At 42.2% G+C, this 23,792-nt stretch overlaps 1 protein-coding gene across 2 annotated transcripts; it reads right to left on the minus strand.

Annotated features, from left to right (window-relative positions):
- Positions 1–1,365: 1,365 nt before the first annotated feature.
- On the minus strand, positions 1,366–23,724 carry EMC8 (ER membrane protein complex subunit 8). 2 transcript variants are annotated; one of them, XM_037815627.1, is made up of 5 exons: positions 23,239–23,724; positions 14,579–14,655; positions 3,191–3,260; positions 2,300–2,390; positions 1,366–1,827 (listed from the first exon to the last, which is right to left on the minus strand). In XM_037815627.1, the coding sequence occupies exons 1-5, from the start codon at positions 23,467–23,469 to the stop codon at positions 1,571–1,573; spliced, it is 726 nt and encodes a 241-aa protein (XP_037671555.1). In that variant the 5' UTR covers positions 23,470–23,724; the 3' UTR covers positions 1,366–1,570. The 2 variants fall into 2 exon arrangements, with proteins under 2 accessions (XP_037671555.1, XP_037671556.1); XM_037815628.1 differs by having other exon boundaries at positions 2,300–2,394; positions 23,239–23,722.
- Positions 23,725–23,792: the final 68 nt, after the last annotated feature.

The raw sequence follows: 23,792 nt of genomic DNA on the forward strand, positions 1-23,792 counted from the left end.
CTTAGGCCTAAATCCACAATGGAGGACAGCACTTGCTACTGGGAAGGTGGTGGGAGAATCAAAGTACCAGAAATCTTTGAAAAGGTGAAGCTGAGGGGAAAACAACCTTGAAGGACTTTGAGACTGTATCTTTAAAATGCCTCCAAAACTTAACTTGATTCCAAATAGCTCTGACAGTTCCCCTTGACCTCAAGCTGGGGGAAGCACACACTTCTGTTTCAATCCCAGGAAAGACACTTTCTATGGTGAATGCTGGTGATTCTTCCCCTTTCTGAAACACACTCACACACACATTTGGAACAAACGGCTCACAACACTCCACTAGTGAAGGTCTCGGTACCTAAGAGCGAGGAGGGTGAAAGAGATTAAGTGTGCTGATTCATCGCCCCTTCATTTGTGTTCTCAAGTTTTGTTCCCACATGAAACATACGTCAGCATAAAAAGTTAAGAGTAAGAGGTGTTTGAAGAAGGGCAAGAGAGAATTCGGTGGATTGAATAAAGCATATCTATCGCATGTGATGTCTGAATTTTTTCCCTACTTGTTAAAGAGAAAATAATGTTACATTGCTAACCCTCTCAATAGGTTACACCAATCGTCCTTCATGTAGTTAAAGAAAAGAGAGTTGGAAAGATACTGTTCTCTTAACTCTGTACAAAATAATTCACATAAAAAGGACAAAATGCAGTGGCACTATAGTTTCCCCATCAATTTTATACGACTGGGTTAGAAAATGTGATCAAATGTTCTAAGCTTAAATATTATAGACACTGCTGGCACAACTCGGGGAGTCTATGCTTTGTTTTACTTTTGCTGCTTTGAATGCAAAAGAAACAATTACTTTGAAGACAGCGATTACAACCATTTGAATGATCATGCAATTCAGAAGTTAGGACTGATTTCTGCTCTTTTAAGAAAGCAGAAAGTGGGAATGATCGTAGCACAATTCCAGTTGTCCTTCCTTGAGTCTGCAGAATGTTTACAAGCTTTCCAGTTGATTGAGAAGCATTATACTGTGCTTCATTCCAAACAATGTTTGTTTATACCCTTAATTATGAAGGTTTCTTAGGCAACAGTGGTTTTATTCCCACTGCATTAGAGTTGCCACAGCTCTGTGAGCCTCGCCTTGCTCTGAAGCACCACTGCACAGCCCCAGCCTACCTGACTGTGAGATACCAACACACAGGTTCCCAGACTTCAGCTTGGTCCCCACCCTCCACAGGGCTGCCCTAATCCCTGGACTGGGGGACATCAACTCAAACACTATAAAAATTCACAAAACACTCATTTGAGTTTAAGATGTAGGCCTTTTTTTTTTTAAAGATAGTTCATAAACCTTGAAAAGTATTCTCTACAGATTATAAAAGGTTAGTTAAAACTGTTTAATAGGAACAATCTTGGACAAGCAGAAATAGCTTTGATTTGGAAGATTATAGCAACAAACAACTGGGAAAGAATCCACAGAGACAGTCAGACTGAATAGGTTGTACCTCTTCTAGAGACTTGACATTAAAAAGATGACTGATTAGACATTCTGCCCTCTTTCAAGACACATGACACTTCCTAAATCTGTCAGCTTTCCACACAGGGTATGAGATTTACATTTAAAAATAGGTTTTCTTCTTCAGGGTAGTGGAAACGCCCAGAGACCAGTCCGTGAAATCCCTCCCTAGCACAGGTGGAGAACAGCTTTATTGATCTCTGGATTGGTCCAGTCATTCCGAATGTCATCCAGGTGGTTATCGAAATCCACAAGGGTCTCGTAGGACCGGCTGTCCAGGAGCGATGCCGAGATCCGCTGGGCTTCTGGCCAGTCTTCACAGTAATCACTATGAGGCCAAATATGGAAACATTAATCTTTTAATAATGAAACTATATGGCTTTTCAATAGATTAAGCAGGAAAAACCAGCCACATGCAATCTACACAAAGAATGTAAACCACGGTTAAGATATGAAAGATGCCCCTTCAAATGCAACTGTGGAAAGGCTGAAGGCAGATGACTTATGCTTTCTGAGTACATACCAAACCAAACCGAAAGACAGGAAGAGTGGTTTGGCTTGGAGAGAGGCCACTGGGGATCAGGGGTGGTGAGCTCTGCACGTAGTAATAACGTACTTTCTCAATACTGCTCAGGAGGCTCCAAGGCCAGGGCCCCCGGAGGAGCTGAGGAACACACATGATTCGAAAGGCCAGTAAATGCCTCTGGAGAATACAGTAACTTAAAAGTATCCCAGCATATACTACAGCACAGGCCCCCCTCAGAGCACATGAGCACCATGTGACGCTGGCCGGCACTTACTGATGTGGGTCTTTGCACCGCCATTTGTTTTCATGGTGTTCGTACACGTGGATCGTAGGTACCAGGCAATCCATTGTAAACTTAGTGTTGTCTACCTGAGCAAAGGCAAAGGACACAAGAGTGAACAGCCAGCCAACCAAAAAGCAAGCCTCCTGAGGCAACAGCTGGCACCTTTCCAGAAGCCCTCAGGCACCCACATCTTTGCTCTCAGGACAGCAGCACACAGTGGAAACCCTGCTTGTGACATGCTGATACTGTACATGTGCCAAGCAGCATGGCAACAAAGGTGGCCGGCTAAAGGAAACCGTGTGCCATGGCAGGACAAATATTAAGTATGTGGTATTAATGTTTTTTTCCCACCCCCCACAAAAGTGGTACTCCAAAACATTACTTCTATCCTGTTCGACATCAGTCTGAAATGAGATGATGTAATTCGTCTATCTCAAGCCCTTCCTTCCTTCCCTAGAGGCTATGTTGGCTGTTCTCATTCAATGGTTCTCACACTTGCAGGTGCAACACAATCCCCTGCAGTTCTCATTCAAAAGGTCTGGGGTAGGGGCCCAAAAATTTGCATTTCTAATGAATTCCCAAGTGGTGCTGATGCTGCTGATTGGAGACCTCACCTTGAAGACCACTGTATTCAAAAGAATCCCCTTTTGGATATCCCTGAGTTGTGACCACAGTGGTACTCAAGCCACAGTCTTTGGTTCAACAAGGTTTGTAGTTGGGAAAATACTGCAAAAGGGGCAAGAGTCTAAAGAAGATAAATTAGCTAAAGTATCCACAGAAAGGAAGACTGTTTATAAAACAAAATTCTATGTTAGCAAGAGAATGTTTAATAGCTACCCTGTAGGCAGAAAAACCCGCTAAAGGCAATGACGAGCAACTCACCATGATGAGCGCAGTGTCACTGAAGCCTTCGGCGATTCTGGAAGCCACCTTTTCAGCAACCTGGTTAGGACTACAAAAGAAAATCCAGTTAGTTCTAGTAAATGCCATTTAACATTGCCTACCCAAGGCACAATGAACACCACCAAAAATGAACCAGAAATAATAAAAAGCCAACAGAGAAAAGCCAACAAGCTCTCAGTGGCGACTCATGCAGAGAACATGGAACACTGTGAGGGCAATGAGGAACATCCAGTTCCCTCTAGCCACTGTCCAACTTTTCTGCTCCCTTTCAACCAAATTTCTTCAACATTTTTACTAAGTTAACTGTCTTCCTCCATTTCCTCACCAGCACTTGGTGCATTCTAGGCTTCCATTCCCTTACCTCTGTGGAGCCCATGCCCGAGAAGCCCACCAATGACTGCCTGACGGTCATGCTCCCAACTGCCACTCCTTAGAGGCCCCCAGCTAAAAACCCACTTGAGTCCAGGCAGATGCGCCCATTTCCAGTGACCTGGAGTTACCTTGCCCACTTCACTCACAGGTGATGCAGACTTTTCCCGCCTTTGTCTCATTCACTCCCCGTGTCCAGTTTTGTTCATAGTACCACCACAGACATGGGTTTCTAGAAATGCTTCCTATCTGGGGTATCCTGAAATCTCTCCTTAGACTAATTTTCCTAAAAGGAAACCTCCATTGGTGGCCCCGCTGCTGGCCACACAGGTGTCTACCCTGCCCATCACTGCCCAGGGGACAAAGCCTGCCATCCTCAGATCCAGGTCTTTCTTCTTGTAGATTAGCTACCTTGCCCACACAGGAGTAAGGCTTCATGTGTCTTTAATTTCAGTAAAACCGTCTGTCTTCTTCTTAACACACCTTAACCCTTCACTCACACTCATCCATCTCTCTGGAGCACCCTTCCAAGCCAGTCTCTGCTTACTGAATTTCTACCCATCTTTTTATGCCCAGAAAAAAATGTCATCCTCTCCAAGAACCTTGCCACACCACCCCAACTGAGGTTCATTTTTTCCTTCTCTAAACTCTGAGCAGTTTTCTTTTTGTGAATTTTTTTTTTGCCTCCACAACAGATTCTCAGCTTTTTGGGGACAGGAACTGAGTCTTACTTTTTTTGTTTTATGGCCATAAAAAATACATTGTTGTGAGTGTATTTTATGAAACATGATATACAGTCACAATATTCCCTTGTGACTACATTAAAAAAGTAATGTTTTATGAAAAGAATTTTATCTATCCTATCTACTTGCATCTTCAAAACTGAGAATTTATAATGACATGCTGATTATAAATCTGCAGTATTGTGTTAATTAAAATGAGATAGTGAAAAAAAAAAAAGGTTTAAAAAAGAAAGGAGCCCAAGGACTCCTGTCCCCCAGGTCACCAGTGGAAGCTCCTGAAGAGTAGGGAGCACTTTCCAATGTTTACGAGGTGATAGCACATGTGAGGTCTCCACAAATGGCAAGGAGCAGGACAGAGGTGTCAGGGAAAGATGCCCTGCTTATCACTCCCGAGCTAGCACGTCAGCCTGACTTAGCAAGACACATCACTCACTCGCCCTGACCGTCACCCTGACTCCCACGTCAGAGGCAAAGGGAAAAGAAGTCAACATGCGCTAAGAACACACCCGTGTCATGTTCTAGGGACTCAAAAGGCAAAAGATAGAGCCTCTTGCCAGGAAAACATGTTACAGAACTATTCTTTTTCTCCCTCCCAAGATTTTGTTTTGAAAATATTCAAACATACAGCAAAGCTGAAAGATTTGTAGAATGAATACCCATGTAACTACCACCAAGATCTACAATTAACATTTTACTGTATTTACTTTATCATATATCCATCCATGTATCCATTCCTTTTTCTGTCCATCAGTCCATCTTTTTTTGCAATTAATTTGTTTTAGTTTATTTTTATTAATTTTATTTATACATATTCCACATCCACCAAACATACACTCCTTTTTCCTCCCTCTAATAAACTTTCTGTCTCTGTGGACTTGTTAAGACATCTATCCTGTAAGTGACAACCCACAATATTTGTCCTTATGTGACTTGCTTATTTCACTGAGCAAGTTTTCAAGGTTTTTCCATGTTGCAGCATGAATCAGTACTTCATTATTTCTTATAGCTGAATAATATTCCATTGAGTGTATGTACCACACTTTATTTATCCAATCATTTGTTGATGGACACTTGGGTTGGTTTGACCTTTTGGCTATTGTGAACAATGCTGCTATAAACACTGGTGTACTAGTAACTGTTTGAGACCTTGTTTTTACTTTCTTTTCTATAACTAGAAGTGGAATCGCCAGTCATTTGCTAATTCTAAATTTAACTTTTTGCAGAACCACGATATTGCTTTCCACAGAGGCTGTAACATTTTAGTCTTACCAACAATGTACTAGAGTCTCAATTTTCCTGGCATCTGCATCCTCCCCAACACTTATTTTCACTTTCTAAAAAAATAAGTCATCTGTGGGGATATGAAGTAATAACTCGTGGGTTTTGTTTGTGTTTTTGCTATTCCTCCTGCCCAGATCATCATGGTTTTGATTTCCCTAATGGCTAATGATGTTGAGTTTTTCGTTTTTCATATATTTATTGATCATTTGTTTATCTTCATTGGAAAAATGTCTATTCAAGTCCTTTGCCCATTTTTAAATTGAGTTGTTTGTCTTATTGTTTGTGTTGTAAAAGTTCTTTATATATTCAAAATATTAAAGCTTTATCTGATATATGGTTTGCAACTATTTTCTCCCATTCTATGGTTTGTCTTTTCACTTTCCTGATGTCCTTTGATGTACAAAAGTTTTTAATTTTGCTGAAGTCAAACTTATCTATTGTTTCTCTTGTTGCTTGTGCTTTTGGTGTCATATCTAAGAATCCATTACTGAATTCCAGGTCATGAAGGTTTGCCCCTATGTTATCTTCTAAGTGTTTCATAGTTTTAGCTCTTATATTTAGGCCTCAACCATTTTGAGTTAATTTTTGGGTATGGGGTAAGGTAGGATCTAATTTCATTCTTTTGTATGTGGCTATCCAGTTTTCCTAGCACCACTTATTGAAGAGAGTATTCTTTCTACATTACATGTACTTCTCACCCTTGTTGGAAATCAATTTAATCATAGATGTGTAGGTCCATTTTTGGACTTTCAATTCTGTTCCATTGGTCTATGTGTCTGCTTATGCCCAACCACACTGTTTTGATTAATGCAGCTTCCCAATTTGAAAATGGGAACTTTGTTTTCTTTTACAAAGTTGTTTTGGTGATTTGGTGCCCCTTGTGGTTCCATATGAATTTGAGGATCAGCTTTTCTGTGTCTATAAAAGGCTGCTGGAATTTTGATAAGAATTGCACTGCATTTATAAATCTCTTTGGGTGATAGTGACATCTTAACAATATTAAATTTTCCAATCCATGAACCAGGGATGTCTTGCCATATATATATTTAGGTCTTCTTTAATTTCTTTCAGCAGTGTTTTGTAGTTTTCAGTGTGCAAATCTTTTATATTCTTGGTTAAATTTATTCCCAGACATTTCATTATTTTTAGATGCTATTGTAAAGAATTTTCTTAATTTCTTCTTCGGATTGCTCATTGTTAATGTAGAGACAAACTGATTTTTATGTATTGATCTTGTACCCTGCCACTTTGCTGAAATTATTTATTAGCTTTAATGATTTTCTTGTGGATTCTTTTGGATTTTCTATATATAAAATCACGCCTAGCAAAATAGAGATAGTTTTACTTCCTCCTTTTCAATTTGAGTATCTTTTCTTTTTCTTGTCTAATTGATCTGGCTAGAACTTCTAGTAGCAATGGTGACAGTGGGCATCCTTGTCATGTCCCTGAACTTAAGGGGAAGGCTTTAAGTTCACCGTTGGTATGATGTTAGCTGTGGGTTTTTATAAAGGTCTTTATGAGGCTGAGAAAGTTTTCTCTATTCCTAGTTCTCTGAATTTTTTTTAAACAGGAAAGTGAGCTGATTTTTGTCAAACGCCTTTTCTGCAGCTATTGAAATAATCATGTTTTTTTGCTCCCCACTCATTCCCTTTAAGTGGTTTGTATTGTACACTGATTGCTTTTTGAATGTTGCTACCCTTGAATTCCTTGGATAAACCCAAGTTGTTCATAACAAATAATCTTTTTAATATGCTGTTGGATTCAGTTTGCTAGCATTATGTTAAAGATTTTTGCCTCTGTATTCTTAATGGAAATTGGTCTGTATTTTCCTCTTCTTGTGATGTCTTTATCAGGACTGGTATCAGGGTAATGCTGGCCACACAGAACAAATTGGGGTGCATTCCCTCTTTCTGAATTCTTTAGGGGAGTTTGAGAAGGACTGGTGTTAATTCTTCTTCAAATGATAGGTAGAATTCACCGGTGAAGACATCTGTCCTGGATTTACCTTTGGTGGAATTTTGATTGATTATTGATTCAACCTTTGCTCTTGTTACAGCTTTGCTGAGGTTTTCTATTTCTTATTGATTCAATTTAGGTAACTTGGGTATTCCTAGGAACTTTTCTATTTTGTCTAGAATATCGAATTTGTTGGCATGTAATTGTTCATAGAATTTTCTTATAATCCTTTTTAGTTCTTTAAGATCAGTAGAAATAGCACCATTTTCATTTCTGATTTTAAGTATTTATTGTGTTTTTTCTTTGTCAGTCTGGCTCATGATAGGTCAATTTTATTGTTTTTTCAAAGAGCCAACTTTTTGTTTTGTTGATTTCTCAACTGTTTTTCTCTTCTCTTCAAAGCTATTGTTCTTAACCCATATGACTATCATACTAGTTGGTGACTTTTATTGGGAAGGTGGTTAAGAAACTTTCATTGAAAATAAAAACAAAGGGAATGGAACATGGTGCGGCCACTATGGTGGTTCCTTAAAAAGCTAAATATATAGAAAGACACATGACCTGACAATTCCACTTCTAGGTGTAACAGTGACTCAGATACTTGTATGCCAATGTTGATAGCAGCATTATTCACAATAGCCAAAAGTTCCAAAAAACCCAAGTGTCCATTAACACATGACTGGATAAACAAAATGTGACACATGCACACAATGGAATATTATTCAGCCATAAGAGAGAATGAAGTACTGATCCAAGCTGCAACGTGGACGAACCTTGAAAACATGGTGAGTGAAATACACAAGGCACATAAGGACAAATACTCTGATTTCATTTATATGAAATAACTAGACATAGCAAATTCATAGAAAGTAGTTTAGAGGTTACTGTGGGTTGGGGAAAGGGAGAAAAGAGTTTTGCTTGGTGAGTATAGAAATGTTGGAAATTTTAAAATAAACTTGAAAAACAAGGAAAAAAAACAACCATTTTGATGTCTAAGAACTCAAATTTAAAATTTATTATTTTACAAAATGCTATAGGTAAAGACTTCTCAACATATTTGAAAGAACTGCTAATTTTGTTTCAATTTTTTTCATTGTCTTATGCACTTAGTCTCAAATACTGAGTGATCTCATTCCTGCAGTAAGACTGTTACATGATGACATTCCAATTGGTACCGTGCTTCTACTAGCCTGTATCCCGTTTCCCTGAAGGGTGCCTTGAAGGTAGAGACCACTTTTCTCCTTCCTGATCAGCACACAACAGAGGGCGTTTAGCAGGTGATTTACACCTTACACTTGTATCTGAAAGCTATTTACTGAGCATCTACCTCAGGCTAGGGTACTGTGTCGGGTTCTGAAATACACCCATATGAAATGCTAATTATGAATTAAAACACTAGCAATTATGAAATCATATAATAAAGTGTGACATAACCACGAGTTTAGGAAATGAGTAAAACACTTATAAACACCTCCAATATCTTTATAAAATTAAAACATTGGCCGGATGACCCTTTTTGAAAAAAGGACTCACAGGCCTATGAACAGCAACAGCACCCCTCCTTTGAACCAAGCACAGTGCTGAGAGGCTACTTTATTCCCTTCCCACCTCTCAACCCTCGGGGCAACACCCCGGGAGGCAGGTGCTCTCACTTCCACTTAAAGCCCACAGAGGCCAGAGGCGCTAAATCAGCAAGACACCCAGGACTGAAGCCAAAGCCTAGCATTGAGCCCAGGCCTTAGGTCGTGAGACAATGTTAATTCGATATTTCTAAAACAAGAGCAAAGTTTTTTGCAAAGAGGGAAAGGAAGGTTTTCCGGGTAGAAGCAAATAATATTTAAGAATGAAGTTTCCAAGCTGTGAGACCTCTGTGAAGCTCCTTCCTGGAGTCCCTCCACTGAGCATGGTTGAGGATTAAGGAGGATGACGCAAATGAAGCCCAGAGCCAGGTGCAGAGGGAGCTGCTAGAGGCTTACTAACCCAGCGCCCGCAGCCTGGCGGGGTAGATTAAATACCAAAGCAACATAGCGACTCTTGGGGCTAAAAGGGACCTAAAGGATTACTGGGCTCCCTCCCCCCAACCCCTGGCTAATGTTTTGATCCCCTCTACAAGAGGCTATTCAGTACATGCTTAAAAAATCAGCACTGATGGGGAAACGCACACACACACACACACACACCGCCCCCCAAATGGAGAGATAATAGACTGACCTGTAGAGGAACAGGGGAATTCTGGAAGAAGGTATGAGGAGCATGAAATGATGTCTGAGCAAGCTAATTCTAGGATGCACTGGAATGTGGTTAGAACAGAGGCAAGAAGATCAAGAGGACCCCAAGCCACATAAAGCTTGTGCAGAAAAGGGAGAGGATGAGAGCCAGTGCAGAACCATTGGGGGGGGGGGGGGACAGATAGAGCATGGACTGGCAGGCAGGAGGAGGAGTCAAGGAAAGCAGGGTCTAAACTAACCTGACCACCTGATGTCACTGCCTCTTGCTTGGTGTCCTCTCCGTTGCAAGAGCAGATGAGAGCACTGCTCAGTTCAAGAAATCCTCCTTTCAATAGTGACTCCCCAAGTCAAAAAATAAAGTTCAAACTTCTTCAGGGCATTCAAGAGCCTCTGGGTTGTGGCCCCAACCCAGCTTTCCAGTCTCATTCCTTGCCATTTCCCTTCATGTACCTTGTGCATGTTTCTGCCCTTGTCATGCTGTCTCCTTCTGCCTGGAAAGCACTTACCTTCTGGTCTCCACATCTGTACTGAACAAAACCCTACCCCTTCTTGAGGGCTGGTACAAATGACATCCCTCCCTGAGGGCTTCCTTGCCTCCGACTGTCCCAGCCTTCCTCACACCCTCACGGCATGGTTACACTGTCCTCCAGCTGTCCCAGCCTTCCTCAGCACCCTCATGGCATGGTCACACTGTCCTACAACAGGTTTGTTTGCAATGTCTTTCCAATTAAACTCAGCAAGCTGAGGGCCCAGGTTCTAGCTGTGTCTCTCCCTCTCAGCTCAGAATAGAGCTGGGCCCACGGCAGGCGTTCCATACAGAATCAATCCTTTGGATATAACTGACAAAGTTGCACACAGGAGCCACAAACAGGCTCTTGCTCCAACTGGAAATGTGGGCTCTGGAGAGACCTCAATACACAGAAGGCAGCTGGAATCAGACAGAAAGAAGGTCCAGTAGGAGTGAGGTTAGTAAGAGACCTATAGGAGGAGGGGAAAAAAGTGCCATTCATAGACTCAGAGAAAGGAGAGAGAGAGGGGAAAAAGCAAAGCAAGTGCTTGGAGCTTCTACGCACTCGGTGCTGTCCACAGCAGTTTTTAACAGGAACCATTTTCTTTTTAACTCTAAATTACAAAAACAATACAAACTCTATACAGAGAATTCTAACATACCCCTACCCACGCTTATATCCAACAGCCAGATCCACTAATTTTAACATTTTGCCACATCTGCCATTTCCTTCCATCCTTCCTTCTTTCCTTCCAACCATCCATCCATCCATCCATCCATTCATTCATTTTATGAACATTTCAGTGTAGGTTGTATACATTATGCTCCTTGTACACTTAATACCACCAAGTACATTTCCTAAGAACAAGGATATTCACTTATTGTTCCGGTTTGCTAAGGCTCTGTTTTGCAAAACACTAGAAATGGATTGGCTTTTATAAAGGGGGGTTATTTGGTTACACAGTTACAGTCTTAAGGCCATAAAGTGTCCAAGGTAAGACGTCAACAGTCGGGTACCTTCACTGGAGAAAGGCTATTGGCATCTGGAAAACCTCTGCTAGCTTGGAAAGCACGTGCCTGGTGTCGGCTTGCTCCCAGGTTGCGTTTCAAAATGGTGTTCTCCAAAATGTCAGTGTCAGCTTCAAAATATGTCTCAGCTGCAGCAAGCTCCTTCTGTCTGAGTTCTTACATATGGCTCTAGTAAACTAATCAAGGCCCATGCTGAATGAGCAGGGCCATGCCTCCACAGAAATTATCTAATCAAAGTTATCACTTACAGTTGGGTGGGTCACATCTCCATGGAAACAATCTAACCCAAAGGTTCCAACTTGATCAACACTAATATGTTTGCCCCCACAAGACTGCATTAAAGAATATGGCTTTTTCTGGGAGACATAATATATACAAACCAGCACACTTATGTAAATGCAATTACCAAGATCAAGCAATTTAACACTGATTTAAAACTTAGTCTATAGTCCATTTTCTCACATATATCCAAATAATGCACCTTTGAGTTTTTTCTCCTCCCTTGCTAGATCTCTTCCAAGATCATGCATTGTATTTGTCATTGTCTCTTTAGTTGTTGTTCTTTTTTTTTAAATTGTGGGAATATATATACAACATAAACTTTCCCATCTCAACCACTTCCAAGCATACCATTCAATGGGATTAATCACATACACAATATCGAGGTACCCTCACCACCTTCCATTACTAAAACTTTCCTATTTCCCCAACAGAAACCCTACACTCATTATGCATTAACTTCCCATTCCCCCTGCCCCCTGCCTATGGCAACCTGTACTGTAATTTCTGTCTCTATGAGCTTGCATATTGATATTTTCTTTGTAGTTATCGTGGGGCTTAAATTTAACATCGTAATTCTATAACAATATAATTTGCTTTGATGACACCTTAACTTCAACAGCACACACAAACTATGTCCCTACACTCCTCTGTCCTCCCACCTCTATATTGCTCTTGTCACAAATTACATGTTTATACATTATGAGTCTAAAATCACTGATACATTATTTTATGCACTTGCCTTTTAGATCCTCTAAGAAGTAAAAAGTGGAATTAGAAACCAAGAATACAACAATACTGGAATTTATATTTACCCATATCATTACCCTCACCAGAGATCTTCATTTCTTCTTGCAACTACTGTCCTTTCCTTTCAACCAGCAGAACACTCTTCAGCATCCCTTGTAGAATGGGTCTACTGTTAATCAACCACCTCAATTTTTATTTATCTGGGAATGTCTTAATCTTGCTCTCATTTTTGAGACAGTTTTGTCAAATAAAGAATTCTTGGTTGGCAGTTTTTTGTTTTGAACATTTTAAATGTCTTCCCACTGCCTTCTTGCTCCCATTGTTTTCAATGAGAAACTGGCTCTTCATCTTATTGAAGCTCCCTTGTACGTGATTTGTTGCTTCTCTCTTGCAGTTTTCAGAATTCTCTCTTTATCTCTGGCATTCAACAGTTTCATTATAACATGGCATGGTGTGGGTCTACTTGGATTTATCCTGTTTAGAGTTCACTGAACATCTTGGATATGTATATTCATGTTTTCCATTAAATTTGGGAAGATTTCAGCCATTATTTCTTTGAATATTCTTGCTGCTCCTTTCTTTCTTCCCCTTCAGTGATGCAACAATGCATATACAGGTATGCTTGACTGCGGCCTACTGGTTTCCTCTGGCTCTGTTTATTTCTCTTCATTTTCTTCTTTCTGCTCCTCAGGATGAATGATATTAGTTTGTCTTTTCTTCAAGTTCACTGATCCTTTCTTCTGCAAGCTCCAATCCCTTCTAGGAAAATTTAAATTTCTGTTATGGTGGTCTTCAGCTCTGTTTTTTGGTTTTTTTTTTTTATAATTTCCATATCTCTATTGATACTCTTTGTATTCACCTATCATTTTCCTGACTTCCTTTAGTTCTTTGTCCACATTTTCCTTTAGTTCTTTGAGCATATTTAGGACCATTTTTAAAAAAGTCTTTGTCTAGTATGTCCAGTTCAGGGTTTCCTTGTAGATGTGAAAGGAATCATTTTTGATCCCAACGTCTCTCTCTGGTTCTCTTGTCTCCCTCAGAATTCATGACTACAACCAGTCCTCCAAGGCTAAGAGTGCTTGTGTTGCTGATGTGCATTCATGCCCCATCAGTGATAACAATACCTGGTCACCAGTTTATTGTATTATTTCCAAAAATGTTACTGAGCTCAATTCCTCCCCTATGTCGGACAAGTGTCTGTAACTATGGGAGGCAATATTGGTTTGAAAAACCTCACTGCATCCTCTAACTCCCTGGAAATGAGTCAGTTTCCTCCATCAGGCAACACGAGGAGTCCTGTCAGGGGATGCCGGTGTCTGCTTCCCTTTATGTGTGGTACAGGATATTTTCCATCTGCCCCTCTGGCTTGATTGGGTTCAGCCAAAGGAAATCCCCTGGAGAAACCCAAGGGAGGGAGAGGAAGCTCAGGTCATGTCAGGCTGGCCATCTCTTTGGACAAAGGTCACTGCTCCTCTCCAGGTGGCCTTCTCCACCCAACTCTTTCCTCCCCTGTCCCTTCAAGACCTGGGGATGGTCACAGCTCTTCTGTTCCCAGCTTTGGATCACTGTGCTACCCTCTTGTGAGATCTCTAACATACTGCCCATACCTCTGTAAATAGCCCATGTATTAAACCCTCCTCAAATTATCCTAACTTGAGTGCACCATCTGTTTTTTGCTGGGACCACGACTGATACAGAAATAAAGCAAAGTTCTCAGCTTTGCTCATTAGTGAAAACTACAGTGGGGGAAACATCTGGATAAAAGAAACCAGGAGCCAATACAAAAGAAGCAGCAAACATCAGGTTTTCACCAGAGTATCAGACCTAAAAACCCCACACCTAAAGTCATTTTATTTATGCCCAAAGAGAGTAGCACTTTTTCTTAAAGCTCTGCTCTACAACATTCCTAGCTTGGTAATGGGAAGCAAGGCAGAACTGAGGGAAGCAGAAACCAGAGGCCCTTGACTGTTGCTTTCATTATACGAATTCCCTTCCAGTAAAATAAAGAAGATACAAAACAGAATCCCAAAGCTAAATATAAATGTTTAGAATTTCTGTTTTTGGAACAATCCACCCCATAGGTCCCCCTCAAATAGTATAAACAGGCATGGGGCATGGGGGCGGGGGGAAGCTCTGTTCTCAGAGATTGCACATCAGAGAACACCCCCATCTGTCACATGATGAGTCATCCTTTCAGACCAGAGTGGTTTTTGCATGGACATACCTGGCATCCTTTACACGTTCATTAGCTTGATAATAACCAGCAATCACATAGCTATTATCTTTGCACCATGAATCAATCTGAAAGAGGAACAAAAATTGGGAAGAAAAGATGAATGATTTTCCCTTAAATATCAAGTCTTAATAAACAAAGGAGGTCCCTCTCCCCCCCAAATACTGGGACAAGAGATGATAGAATCCTTGCATCCCACTCACCAGAAGAAAGGATACAAAAATGAAACAAACAACACATCAAATCAAACAGGCGCCCGACCCTCACTGAGACTGGCCTCCTCCTAACGAGGAGGACACTGTGACCGCCAGGAACCGGGCTGCACAGGAGGAAGAGGTCGACCTCCTTCTCCAGCCCAGGAGAAGGCCCGATGTCAACAAGCACTGAATGTGCACACTGCTGTGGGAGGTCGGGGGAGAAGACAATATTTATACACCTTCTCCTACAATATAAAGAACTGTGGTGTTCTGGGGTTTGAAAAATCCTTAAGACCATTTAAATCAATTCCTTCATAGATAAGCAAACTAAAGCCCAAGAGGTTATAAGTGTGCACAGCCAGGAAAGGGAATTTAAGTCTCTCTCAAAATCAAGTCTTCTACTGTATGTCAGGATTCTTAGCAACATATCATGAACGAACCCTCATGCTGGGATGTGGGTAAACAGGCACACAGCGGGCAGGTGCAGGCAGGGGTGCATGCACATGGGTGTGTGCACACATACACAGAGCCAAGTCCCTACAGTAGGCTTTTAAATGGGGACACAGCCACAGTCTAAGTTTTTTGTTCGCTTTATAATGCCACTCCTCTCCTCTCATCAGATTTAGCTTCCTGCAGGTCTAATGCCATTATTAAAAACAACAAATGGTCATCCTAACTGTTTTGCCTTAATGGAATTTTAATATATCACAATAAATTCTATTCTCAGGCTGCAGAAGAGGAAACAAAATTGATACCTTGTTTTTCTGCAGTGAATTAAGTGATTTAAAGAAAATACATACAGCCTTTTTTTTTTTTTAATACAACCCTTTTGCTCTTTTTCTTTTCTTTTTTATTTTTAATTAAATTCAGTTTTATTGAAATACATTCACACACCATACAATCATCCATGGTATACAATCCACTGTCCACAGTATGATAACATAGTTATGCGTTCATCACCACAATCTATCTCTGAACATTTTCCTTACATCAGAAAGAACCAGAACAAGAATAAAAAATAAAAGTGAAAAAAGAACACCCAAATCATCCCCCCATCCCACCCCATTTGTCCTTTAGTTTTTATCCCCATTCCTCCATTCATCCATACACTAGATAACGGGGGTGTGATCCACAAGGACTGCTCTTTTTCTTGAATGCCAGTTGGGTTTTCTCACCTTGGAAGTCTCCTTTAGGACTAAAAGCAGATGTGATGAGATAGCTACAGCCCAAGGTTCCCTGGCCCCCATGAGGATTAAATAATAATTCTGGCTTCCTAAGAGCTTATGAATTACCATGTCAAGTCAAAACCAGGACTCGATGAACCAAATGGATACTCTGGCCATCCACCCAAAAGATTAGGGTTATGTACCCAAAATGTTTGTAATGGCTCTCTATTGCCCCAACTTTGCTGCAAATTACTCCAAACCTATTTATGTTTTGTTTCTTTCACACCTCTTAAGGGAATATGTTCTAGAAATTTTCTATTGCTGCTCAGAGTAGCAATTTCTTTCATTTTTTCTAAACTCATCTCTATGTACTATCAAAAGGCATAGCCTAGCTCTAAAATCTGGGTATCTGGCCCCACTCACTTCCATACGATTAGCCTATCTTTTAGCATAGCCTTCTCAGCCTTTACATTTCCAATGAATGACAGGTCTCTTGAATTTGTCCTGACTTGAATTGACTCTCATCTCCATGTACACCTTGGTGGCTGTTAGAGGTTGAACTGTATGGTCCAAAAACATAGGCTGAAGATCTATCCTTCAGTACCTCAGAATGTGACCTTATTTGGAAAGAGTGTCTTTGCAGATGTAATTAGTTAAGATGAGGTCATACTGCATTGATGTCTTTTTAAGAAGAGGAGGAGACACACAGAGATGGGAGAAAACACATAGGAAGAAGGCCACGTGATGACAGAGGCAGATTGGAGTGACACAACTACAAACCAAGAGACACCAAGGATTGCTGGAAACCACCAGAAGCTGGAAGAGGCAAGGGGGAGCCTCACTAGGACCACTGGAGAAGCATGGCCCTGCTGACACTTTGACCTGGAATTTCTGGCCTCCAGAACTGCGAGAGAATAAGTTCCTATTGTTTTAAGTCACTTGGTTTGTGGTAATTCGTTACAGCAGCCCCAGGAAGCTAATGCAGCAACCCTCTCCCAGCTCTCCAGTGAGAGTTGACCTTATATCCAGAGGTCAGAACTAGGGATGGCATTCCAAGTCTGGCTACTGTGTTAGTTTCTGACTGTTGCCGCAACAAATCACTATCAATTTAGTGGTTTAAAACAACACAAACGTATCATCTTAAAGCCCAGAAGTCTACACTGCGTTATGAGGGATGCATTCCTTCTGAAGGCTCAAGGGGAAAACCCATTCCTTGCCTTCTTCAGCTTCTAGAGGCACCCATGTTCCTTTGCTCGAGCCCCCTACATCTTCCGACCTCTGCTTCTGTCGTCCCATCTCCTCTTCTAACTGACCCTCCTGCCTCCCTTATAAGGATCCTTGATATTACACCAGGTTCAACTGGATCATCCAGGATAATCTCTTCATCTCAATATCCTTAATTTAATCACCCCCACTAAGTCCCGTTTGTTATGTAAGGTACCATGTTCACAGGTCCCAGGGATTGGGACATGAGACACCTTTGAGGTGGAGGCCATTGTCTGGTCTATGCAGCTATACTATGTTTAATAAAAGGATAAGAGAAATTATTTTGCTACTGATGATGCCCTGATGATCCCCACAATAGTCTTTAGGAAGCCATCTAAGCTGCCTCTGAGACCCCTTTCCTGGGCTGAAACCACTAGTTCCGGACTCGCTGCCAGCAAATACATTAGGTGCCACTTTGTACCTACTCTCCCTATCTAGAGAGGGTAGTAACACACAAGATCAAAGAAAGCATGTGATGAGAAGGATGATTCTCATAACAAATCTGTTGTGGTAATAAACATAACACATACCTCAATTTACATTTTGCCCAAAGAGAGACAAATTCCTATAAGAAAAACTATAACCAAATTCCACCAAATTCAAGTAGAAAAAAAATGTCATGATATCAAACTTCTAGTAAAACTTCTTGAAGAGGCTCCTAGAGTGAACCAGGCCACATAAGATCTGGCTTTTTATACATTTCTGAAACCAAACATCCACAGCCTAGTTAACCATATGGGCGCCTATGGCGCATACGTACAGTGTGTCCTCAGCTTTACAGGGGCATTCACAACTGAGGAATAGAGAACGTGAAAATGAGGAATGAAGACCTGACTGAGGATGATCCAACAGCCATCAGAGCTCAAAGAGCAAGGCTATGGAAGTTTCAACAATGGGGGAAGAGTTTTCTTTAATATTCTAGAAAACAGAAATAGACATTAGGTGAGAGTGACTTAGAGTAGAGAGCAAAAGCTGGTGTGGGGAAGGAGGGAGAAGTGTTGGATGGGTAGTGGTGGTGGGGAGATGTAGGCAGGCAGGGGAATGGGCTAGAGAGGCTTCATAATCCTGCAGTATCCCAGCGGCTCTCTGATGAAGCGCCACAGTGGATCCAAGTGGCAGCCTCCACAGTAAAGCAACGTGTTCCCTCCCAAAAGAGGCATGATAAGGCAAAAGAACTGAAAAGCTGTTTGACTCCAGCTCTGAGTGAACCCACTTCCATTTTCTTGCCTTGCTGCTATGATGTCCTTCTACCCTATCATGCTGCTTATGAAAAATCAAAATCAAAATAAAAGTTCAGGAAAAAACTGTGAACCCTGATGCTGAATACAGACACCTTCCAAAATTCTGCATTTACTTCTGCAGTTTATTTTACTTTTTGGAGGGAAAGGACACTTTCACCTTGGCATAAGCCAGCCACCTTCTGTTCAATGTCCCGTTTGGCTTGTTCTAGACATGCAGAAGTACCATTAAAGGCACTGGGCCCAATCCACTCTACTTAAGAGAAAGTAGCGTCTTTCAGGCAATTTGTAACATTTTGCATGTGTGTGGCACTTTATAATTTTCAAAGCATATCATCTCTCTCATGTGACTACTTAATAACCATAAAATAGGCAAGGAAGGGAACTTACAGGAAAGCCATCCTGAAGAGGGTACCACATCTAGGCCTGCCACATATCACCAGGCTGAGAGTTGTTGAGCTTCCCTGATGGTAAAAACAAGCAGACCTTGGAAAAAAAAAGCTCCCTCCTTAAGTCAGATGCTGAATTTTTTGATGGAACAGAAAGAAGCTGGATCTAGGAAAGAAGAATTTTGGAGGAAAATGGAGATCGGGAAGGAAGGCGAAGTTCAGGGGGAAGAAGTGAAAGGAAGAAGACTCCTTTCTCAGACTGGCACATGTATATTCTAGAGAGAAACAAACGGCAGGAAGCAGGAGAGAATCAGAGGACAGGGGTCCATGTAAATGAGCACAGAGAAGGCTCACATGGAGGCAGAGCAGAAAGAATTCTGCACCAAAATCATGGTGAATTGGCCAACAAGCAAGAAAGTGCAGAATGCAATAGAAAGCTGCTCCACTGTACCAGGAAATCAACAGGAGGGGAAAAGGACAAAAAGGGCTTAGAAGAACAGTGGGTTCATGCTAACTTTGCTACTAACATTTTATGGGTCTCTGCTATTAGAAATAATTCCTCTATTGCCTATGTCAAAGGGTTGTAAGGATAAATAAGATAATCGGTATATGTTAAAAAAGTAAAAAGCACACAGAAATCTAAGCATTTTTAAAATGGAGAATTATAACCAAAAACCTTTCAAAGGAATCTAATAGTGTCCTTTGATGGACTGCGTATCTGGTCACTTGCCACTTAACAAAACTAATTAGAATATGAAACCTGAATATAAAAGGGTCATGAGGATAAGGCCTCATTTATACAGTTGCATGGATTAGATGCTTTATCAAAATTACAACTTCCATAGCCGATACACTGAAAAATTGTGGTTCGATTATGAATTCTGGAGATTAACCACACTGAGATGGCCTTAAAGTTATAAAGCCCCTAAGTCAAAAGCTGAATAATATAAATAAATAGCTTAATTTTAATAGAAAACTTTTGGATGGACTCAAATTGTAAATTTTCCCTTTAACTTTCCCTTGAAAGTTTTTAATTTGTACTTGACCAGTATCTTCTTCATATTTGTCAACTGCTGAGGCTATGACTCAAAGGTTGGGTGAATATAATTAAAGCCAGTATGAACAACCACTGTTTAGCAAGAAACGTAGTTTAGTTGTTTGTTTTTACTATTGAAAAGAAGTTATTCTTTTTACTATTGAAAAGAAGTTATTCAGGGCAATCTAGTTTGGACCTAGGTTTGATGGACAGGAGACTCCCAAACGCTGAAGGGCATGTGTGGAGGAAGTGCTAGAAATTGAGAGACTGGAGAGGGGAGTATAACAGGGGCAGGAGGTGGGAGATTAGAATGGGCCTGATGCAGTGGTCCTTTCACTCCTCAGCAAGCTGGGGGCAGTGGGGTGGTGCCCTGGCTCTGAGAGTTAAGGTCCCCTCTGGGGATCTTCCATCCTAGGGAAGTGGTTTGGAAGGCAGTTCTGTTCCTTGGGACCAGCATAGGAGGTGAACTGGCCATGAAGATAACGTGTACTGGGGAAAATTCATGTAAAGATGACTCAAGATGCAGTTAGTATAGTTAACTCTCTCAAGTATAATATTCATGTCCCCTATTTAGGAACATAGTGCTTTAACTCTGTAAATGAGAAGAATCAGTAATATTTGATACTTCTAAGTTAAGTTTGTCTTTAAGTTATTCTTAAATATTTCTGATAGAACTTTAGATCTTGTTTGTGTTCTGTTCAGTAACCCCACAGATAATGGATTTTCCTCCTACCCCTCCGGCTGCTCCCTAGTTCCCTTGCTGACCCCTTTTCTTCCACCACCCCATAAAACTCAGAACTCCTCAGGCTTGTGTCTGCAGCCGCTTCTCACTCCACACTGTCCTGGGGTGATGCTGCCCCCTCTCCTGGCTTCAGAAGTTACTGAGAAGCTACTGGCTCACAACCTACACCTCTAGCCTATCCATCTTCTGAACTCCCAACCCACATATTCAAGTTCCAACAGTAGGACTGTTTCATTTGAACTTTCCCAACTCAACATGTCCCAAACTGAAGTAATCACCGTTCCTCCAAACCTGTTTTTCTGCCCTGGTTCCCTCAATGAAGGGCACCACTGTTCTCCTGATACATATGCCAGAAACCAAGGTGTCACCCTCACTTCCTTTTCCCTACGTCCACTTACAACTAGTCACCAGGTCCTGTGGATTCTCACTCCTGGCTCTCTCTGACCTGTCCCTTTCTCCATAACTGCACTGCACTCAGTGTAGACTACCACCCTGCCTTGGCTTTCATTTCCTTGCCACTTATTTTGTTCGGAACATCTCCAGCATCCTCCATGCTGCAGGCTGGAGCAGTCACTTGAAGACACAAATCTGTTCATGCAACACTCCACCATGGCTTCCCTCTGTCTTCTGGATGGTACCCAAACCCCTTCACCAGATCTGCAAGGTCCTCTGCAATCTGCACACTGCTCACCTCTCTCTACTCTCTGCCCCATAACACTCTTCACTATAGCTCCGTCTCCTCAGGTCCCTGCTCCCCCATTTTCTCCTGGCTATTGCATGTACATGATGATCCCTCTGCCTTGAATGTTCTCCCCTCAACCCCACCTGGGCCACTCCTCACAGGCCTCTTTCTCTGGGAAGCTTTCTTCTCAATTACCCACTGCCTTGGTAGCTTACTTTTCTCCAATCCCTCACCACTTTCTACTTAACTCCCTATATGGCACTTATTTCTTGATATTATTCTTGTCTGCTTGCTGCAAGTTCAAGTGCAGGTACTGTGCTTAATCTGCAGCCATATCCCTCCCCAGCACAGGCCTAGCACAAAGCAGGTACTCAAAAAACATATACTGGAGAGCTGAATAATCCCATGTAATAAATGGTAAATCTGGTTTCCTGCCAGTCAATCCATTTCACATATCCAATCACTCTGAAATTTCCCTGTAAGAGAACCATTAAGACAGCTGATTGAAAAGGCATTCAATAAAACAGATACACGCACACACCAGAGGTGTCTTGGTACCTAAGGCACATTTCTTCAGGAGCTAAAATGGTGACTTTTATAAACGCCATCTACTTATTTTCCCAGAAATGACATGAAGAAACTTTCTGGATTTGACTTGAAGAACACTGAAGTAAGGAAACAAGACTTGCCCAAGACAGGTAAGCATATTTTTAACTTTGAATCCTTTACCTACATATAATTCTAAGAAACGGAGTACAAGAGAAAACAAAAGTCACACAATGACTCACTTTAACAAGCATTCAAAGTTGTGCCTAGTAGCCTTCGGCCACGACTTTTTGTCCCAAGGTACTTAATGCTTACCAAAAATTTACAAGGGTGTCATAATTAGGAAAATTATGAAATGGATGCATTTTACTTGGTGGGCAGCATGGAGAAAGGATTTTCTATCCACCCCTTCAAAAATTTAACTACTTCTTGCACAACTTAACTAATATTTCTTTAGCATGACAGTTTATACTTAAAGGAAAGATAAAAAGAACCTTAGCTCAGGTTTGCAGGTCTGAGGCACCAGTTCATTTCTCCCTAAGATTTTAACAACTCAATGGAATTTACAGATGGTATTTTTTCTTCATTGGTCAAAATACATATAACTCCAAACACTGCCTAAAATTCAACTGCCAGTTAGTTTATCTGTATGCTAAATCTTTTTCCCATTGTACTGCATAAAGCAGTCATTGCAAACAGAAACACAAAAGCACTGTGTTGGATGGAAGATAGGTCTACTCCTAATTTTGCAATAGTTCTTCAGCTTTTAAACCCAGAGAAGCACTCTAGAAAGTCACTAACCACCATGGGGACAGGCGACCCAACACCAGAGCCCACTCAAGAAGAGCAGTGCCTTTGATGTCAGGGCTGCCTTTCTAAACATCTGGGCTCTTGGCTTCCCAAGCACTGCAGCAAGAGAACCACAGCGTTTGACCCATGTCACAAAGGAACGGTCCCTGTGAAGGTGGGGAAGAGCGTCACTCTAGCGTTTAAGTTCCAACACCTCTACACTTCCCCAGCTCAAGCCCCCCAGAACAAACTCGGTTCAGATGGCTGGTTTCTGTGAAAGCCATTGATCTGAGAAAGCTAACGTATTACTCGTCGCCTAAAGCGACTCTAAAAACATCCATGACGGTCAAGGTCGCTATTACTGGGACCACTGGTGCTCCCCTCTGGTAGAGGATACCTTTTACTGAGCTTTTTACATGCCGGGCAAAGACCCAAGCGCTCCCGCTCATCTTCACAGCCTCCTTAGAATGCGGCTCTTACTTTCCTTCTGGACAACCGGGAGCTTCCAGCCGGGCCTGTTTGGAAATGGACCGCAAAGCCGACCTTCTCCCCTGCTGAGCCCGAGGGGCGGCCAGGGCCAGGCGCCTGTCCGGTGCTTACCAGGGTGAGGGCCACCTCCAGCATGGGGGCGAGGGCCAGGGTGCCGTGGAAAAGGGGGATACAGTCCACGAAAAGGGTGTGGTGGGCGCCCGGGCCGCCCAGAGGCAGGTGCTCCTTGCGCGGCTTCTGCTTCTCGGCCACCAGGAGTCCGTTGACGGCGCAGTGGGGGTACTTGGCTCCATGCAGCACCATCTTGCAGTAGGCCTGGGTGGTCAGCTTCACCCCGGGCATGCTGAGCCCGGGAGGGCCCTGGGCGCGCGCTTTAGGCCTGGATGCGCTGCCCGGCCGCGCGGCACCTCAGCGGAGAAAGAAGACGAGACGGCGGCGACTCCCTGGTGCGGCCCTCCGGCTGGCGGAACCCGCTACAGTTTCAGCCCCGCTCTGGGGTTCGGCTCCTCAGACACCAGCTACCACCTGAGATCTGCTGGCGCTTCTCTCCGGGCGCCGCCGGAAAGCGGTCTCTCCACCGCCTGCCGGAAAGCCTCCTGCGTAGCGCGGCTTTTTACGACGCCCCCCGCGCTCCCAACCTTCGGCTCGTTGACCTCCAGCGCGGC

The sequence above is a fragment of the Choloepus didactylus genome, chromosome 22 (assembly GCF_015220235.1).
Source record: "Choloepus didactylus isolate mChoDid1 chromosome 22, mChoDid1.pri, whole genome shotgun sequence".
NCBI lineage: Eukaryota > Metazoa > Chordata > Mammalia > Pilosa > Megalonychidae > Choloepus > Choloepus didactylus.

What these genes read in the sequence shown, in the direction of transcription:
- EMC8 (XM_037815627.1), bottom strand. Translation starts at nt 23,469, where the DNA reads ATGCCCGGGGTGAAGCTGACCACCCAGGCCTACTGCAAGATGGTGCTG. An exon ending in TGGAGGTGGCCCTCACCCTG is followed by an intron (nt 14,656 to 23,238) that starts GTAAGCACCGGA and finishes TTCCTCTTTCAG; the next exon opens with ATTGATTCATGGTGCAAAGA. An exon ending in GAACGTGTAAAGGATGCCAG is followed by an intron (nt 3,261 to 14,578) that starts GTATGTCCATGC and finishes TTTCTTTTGTAG; the next exon opens with TCCTAACCAGGTTGCTGAAA.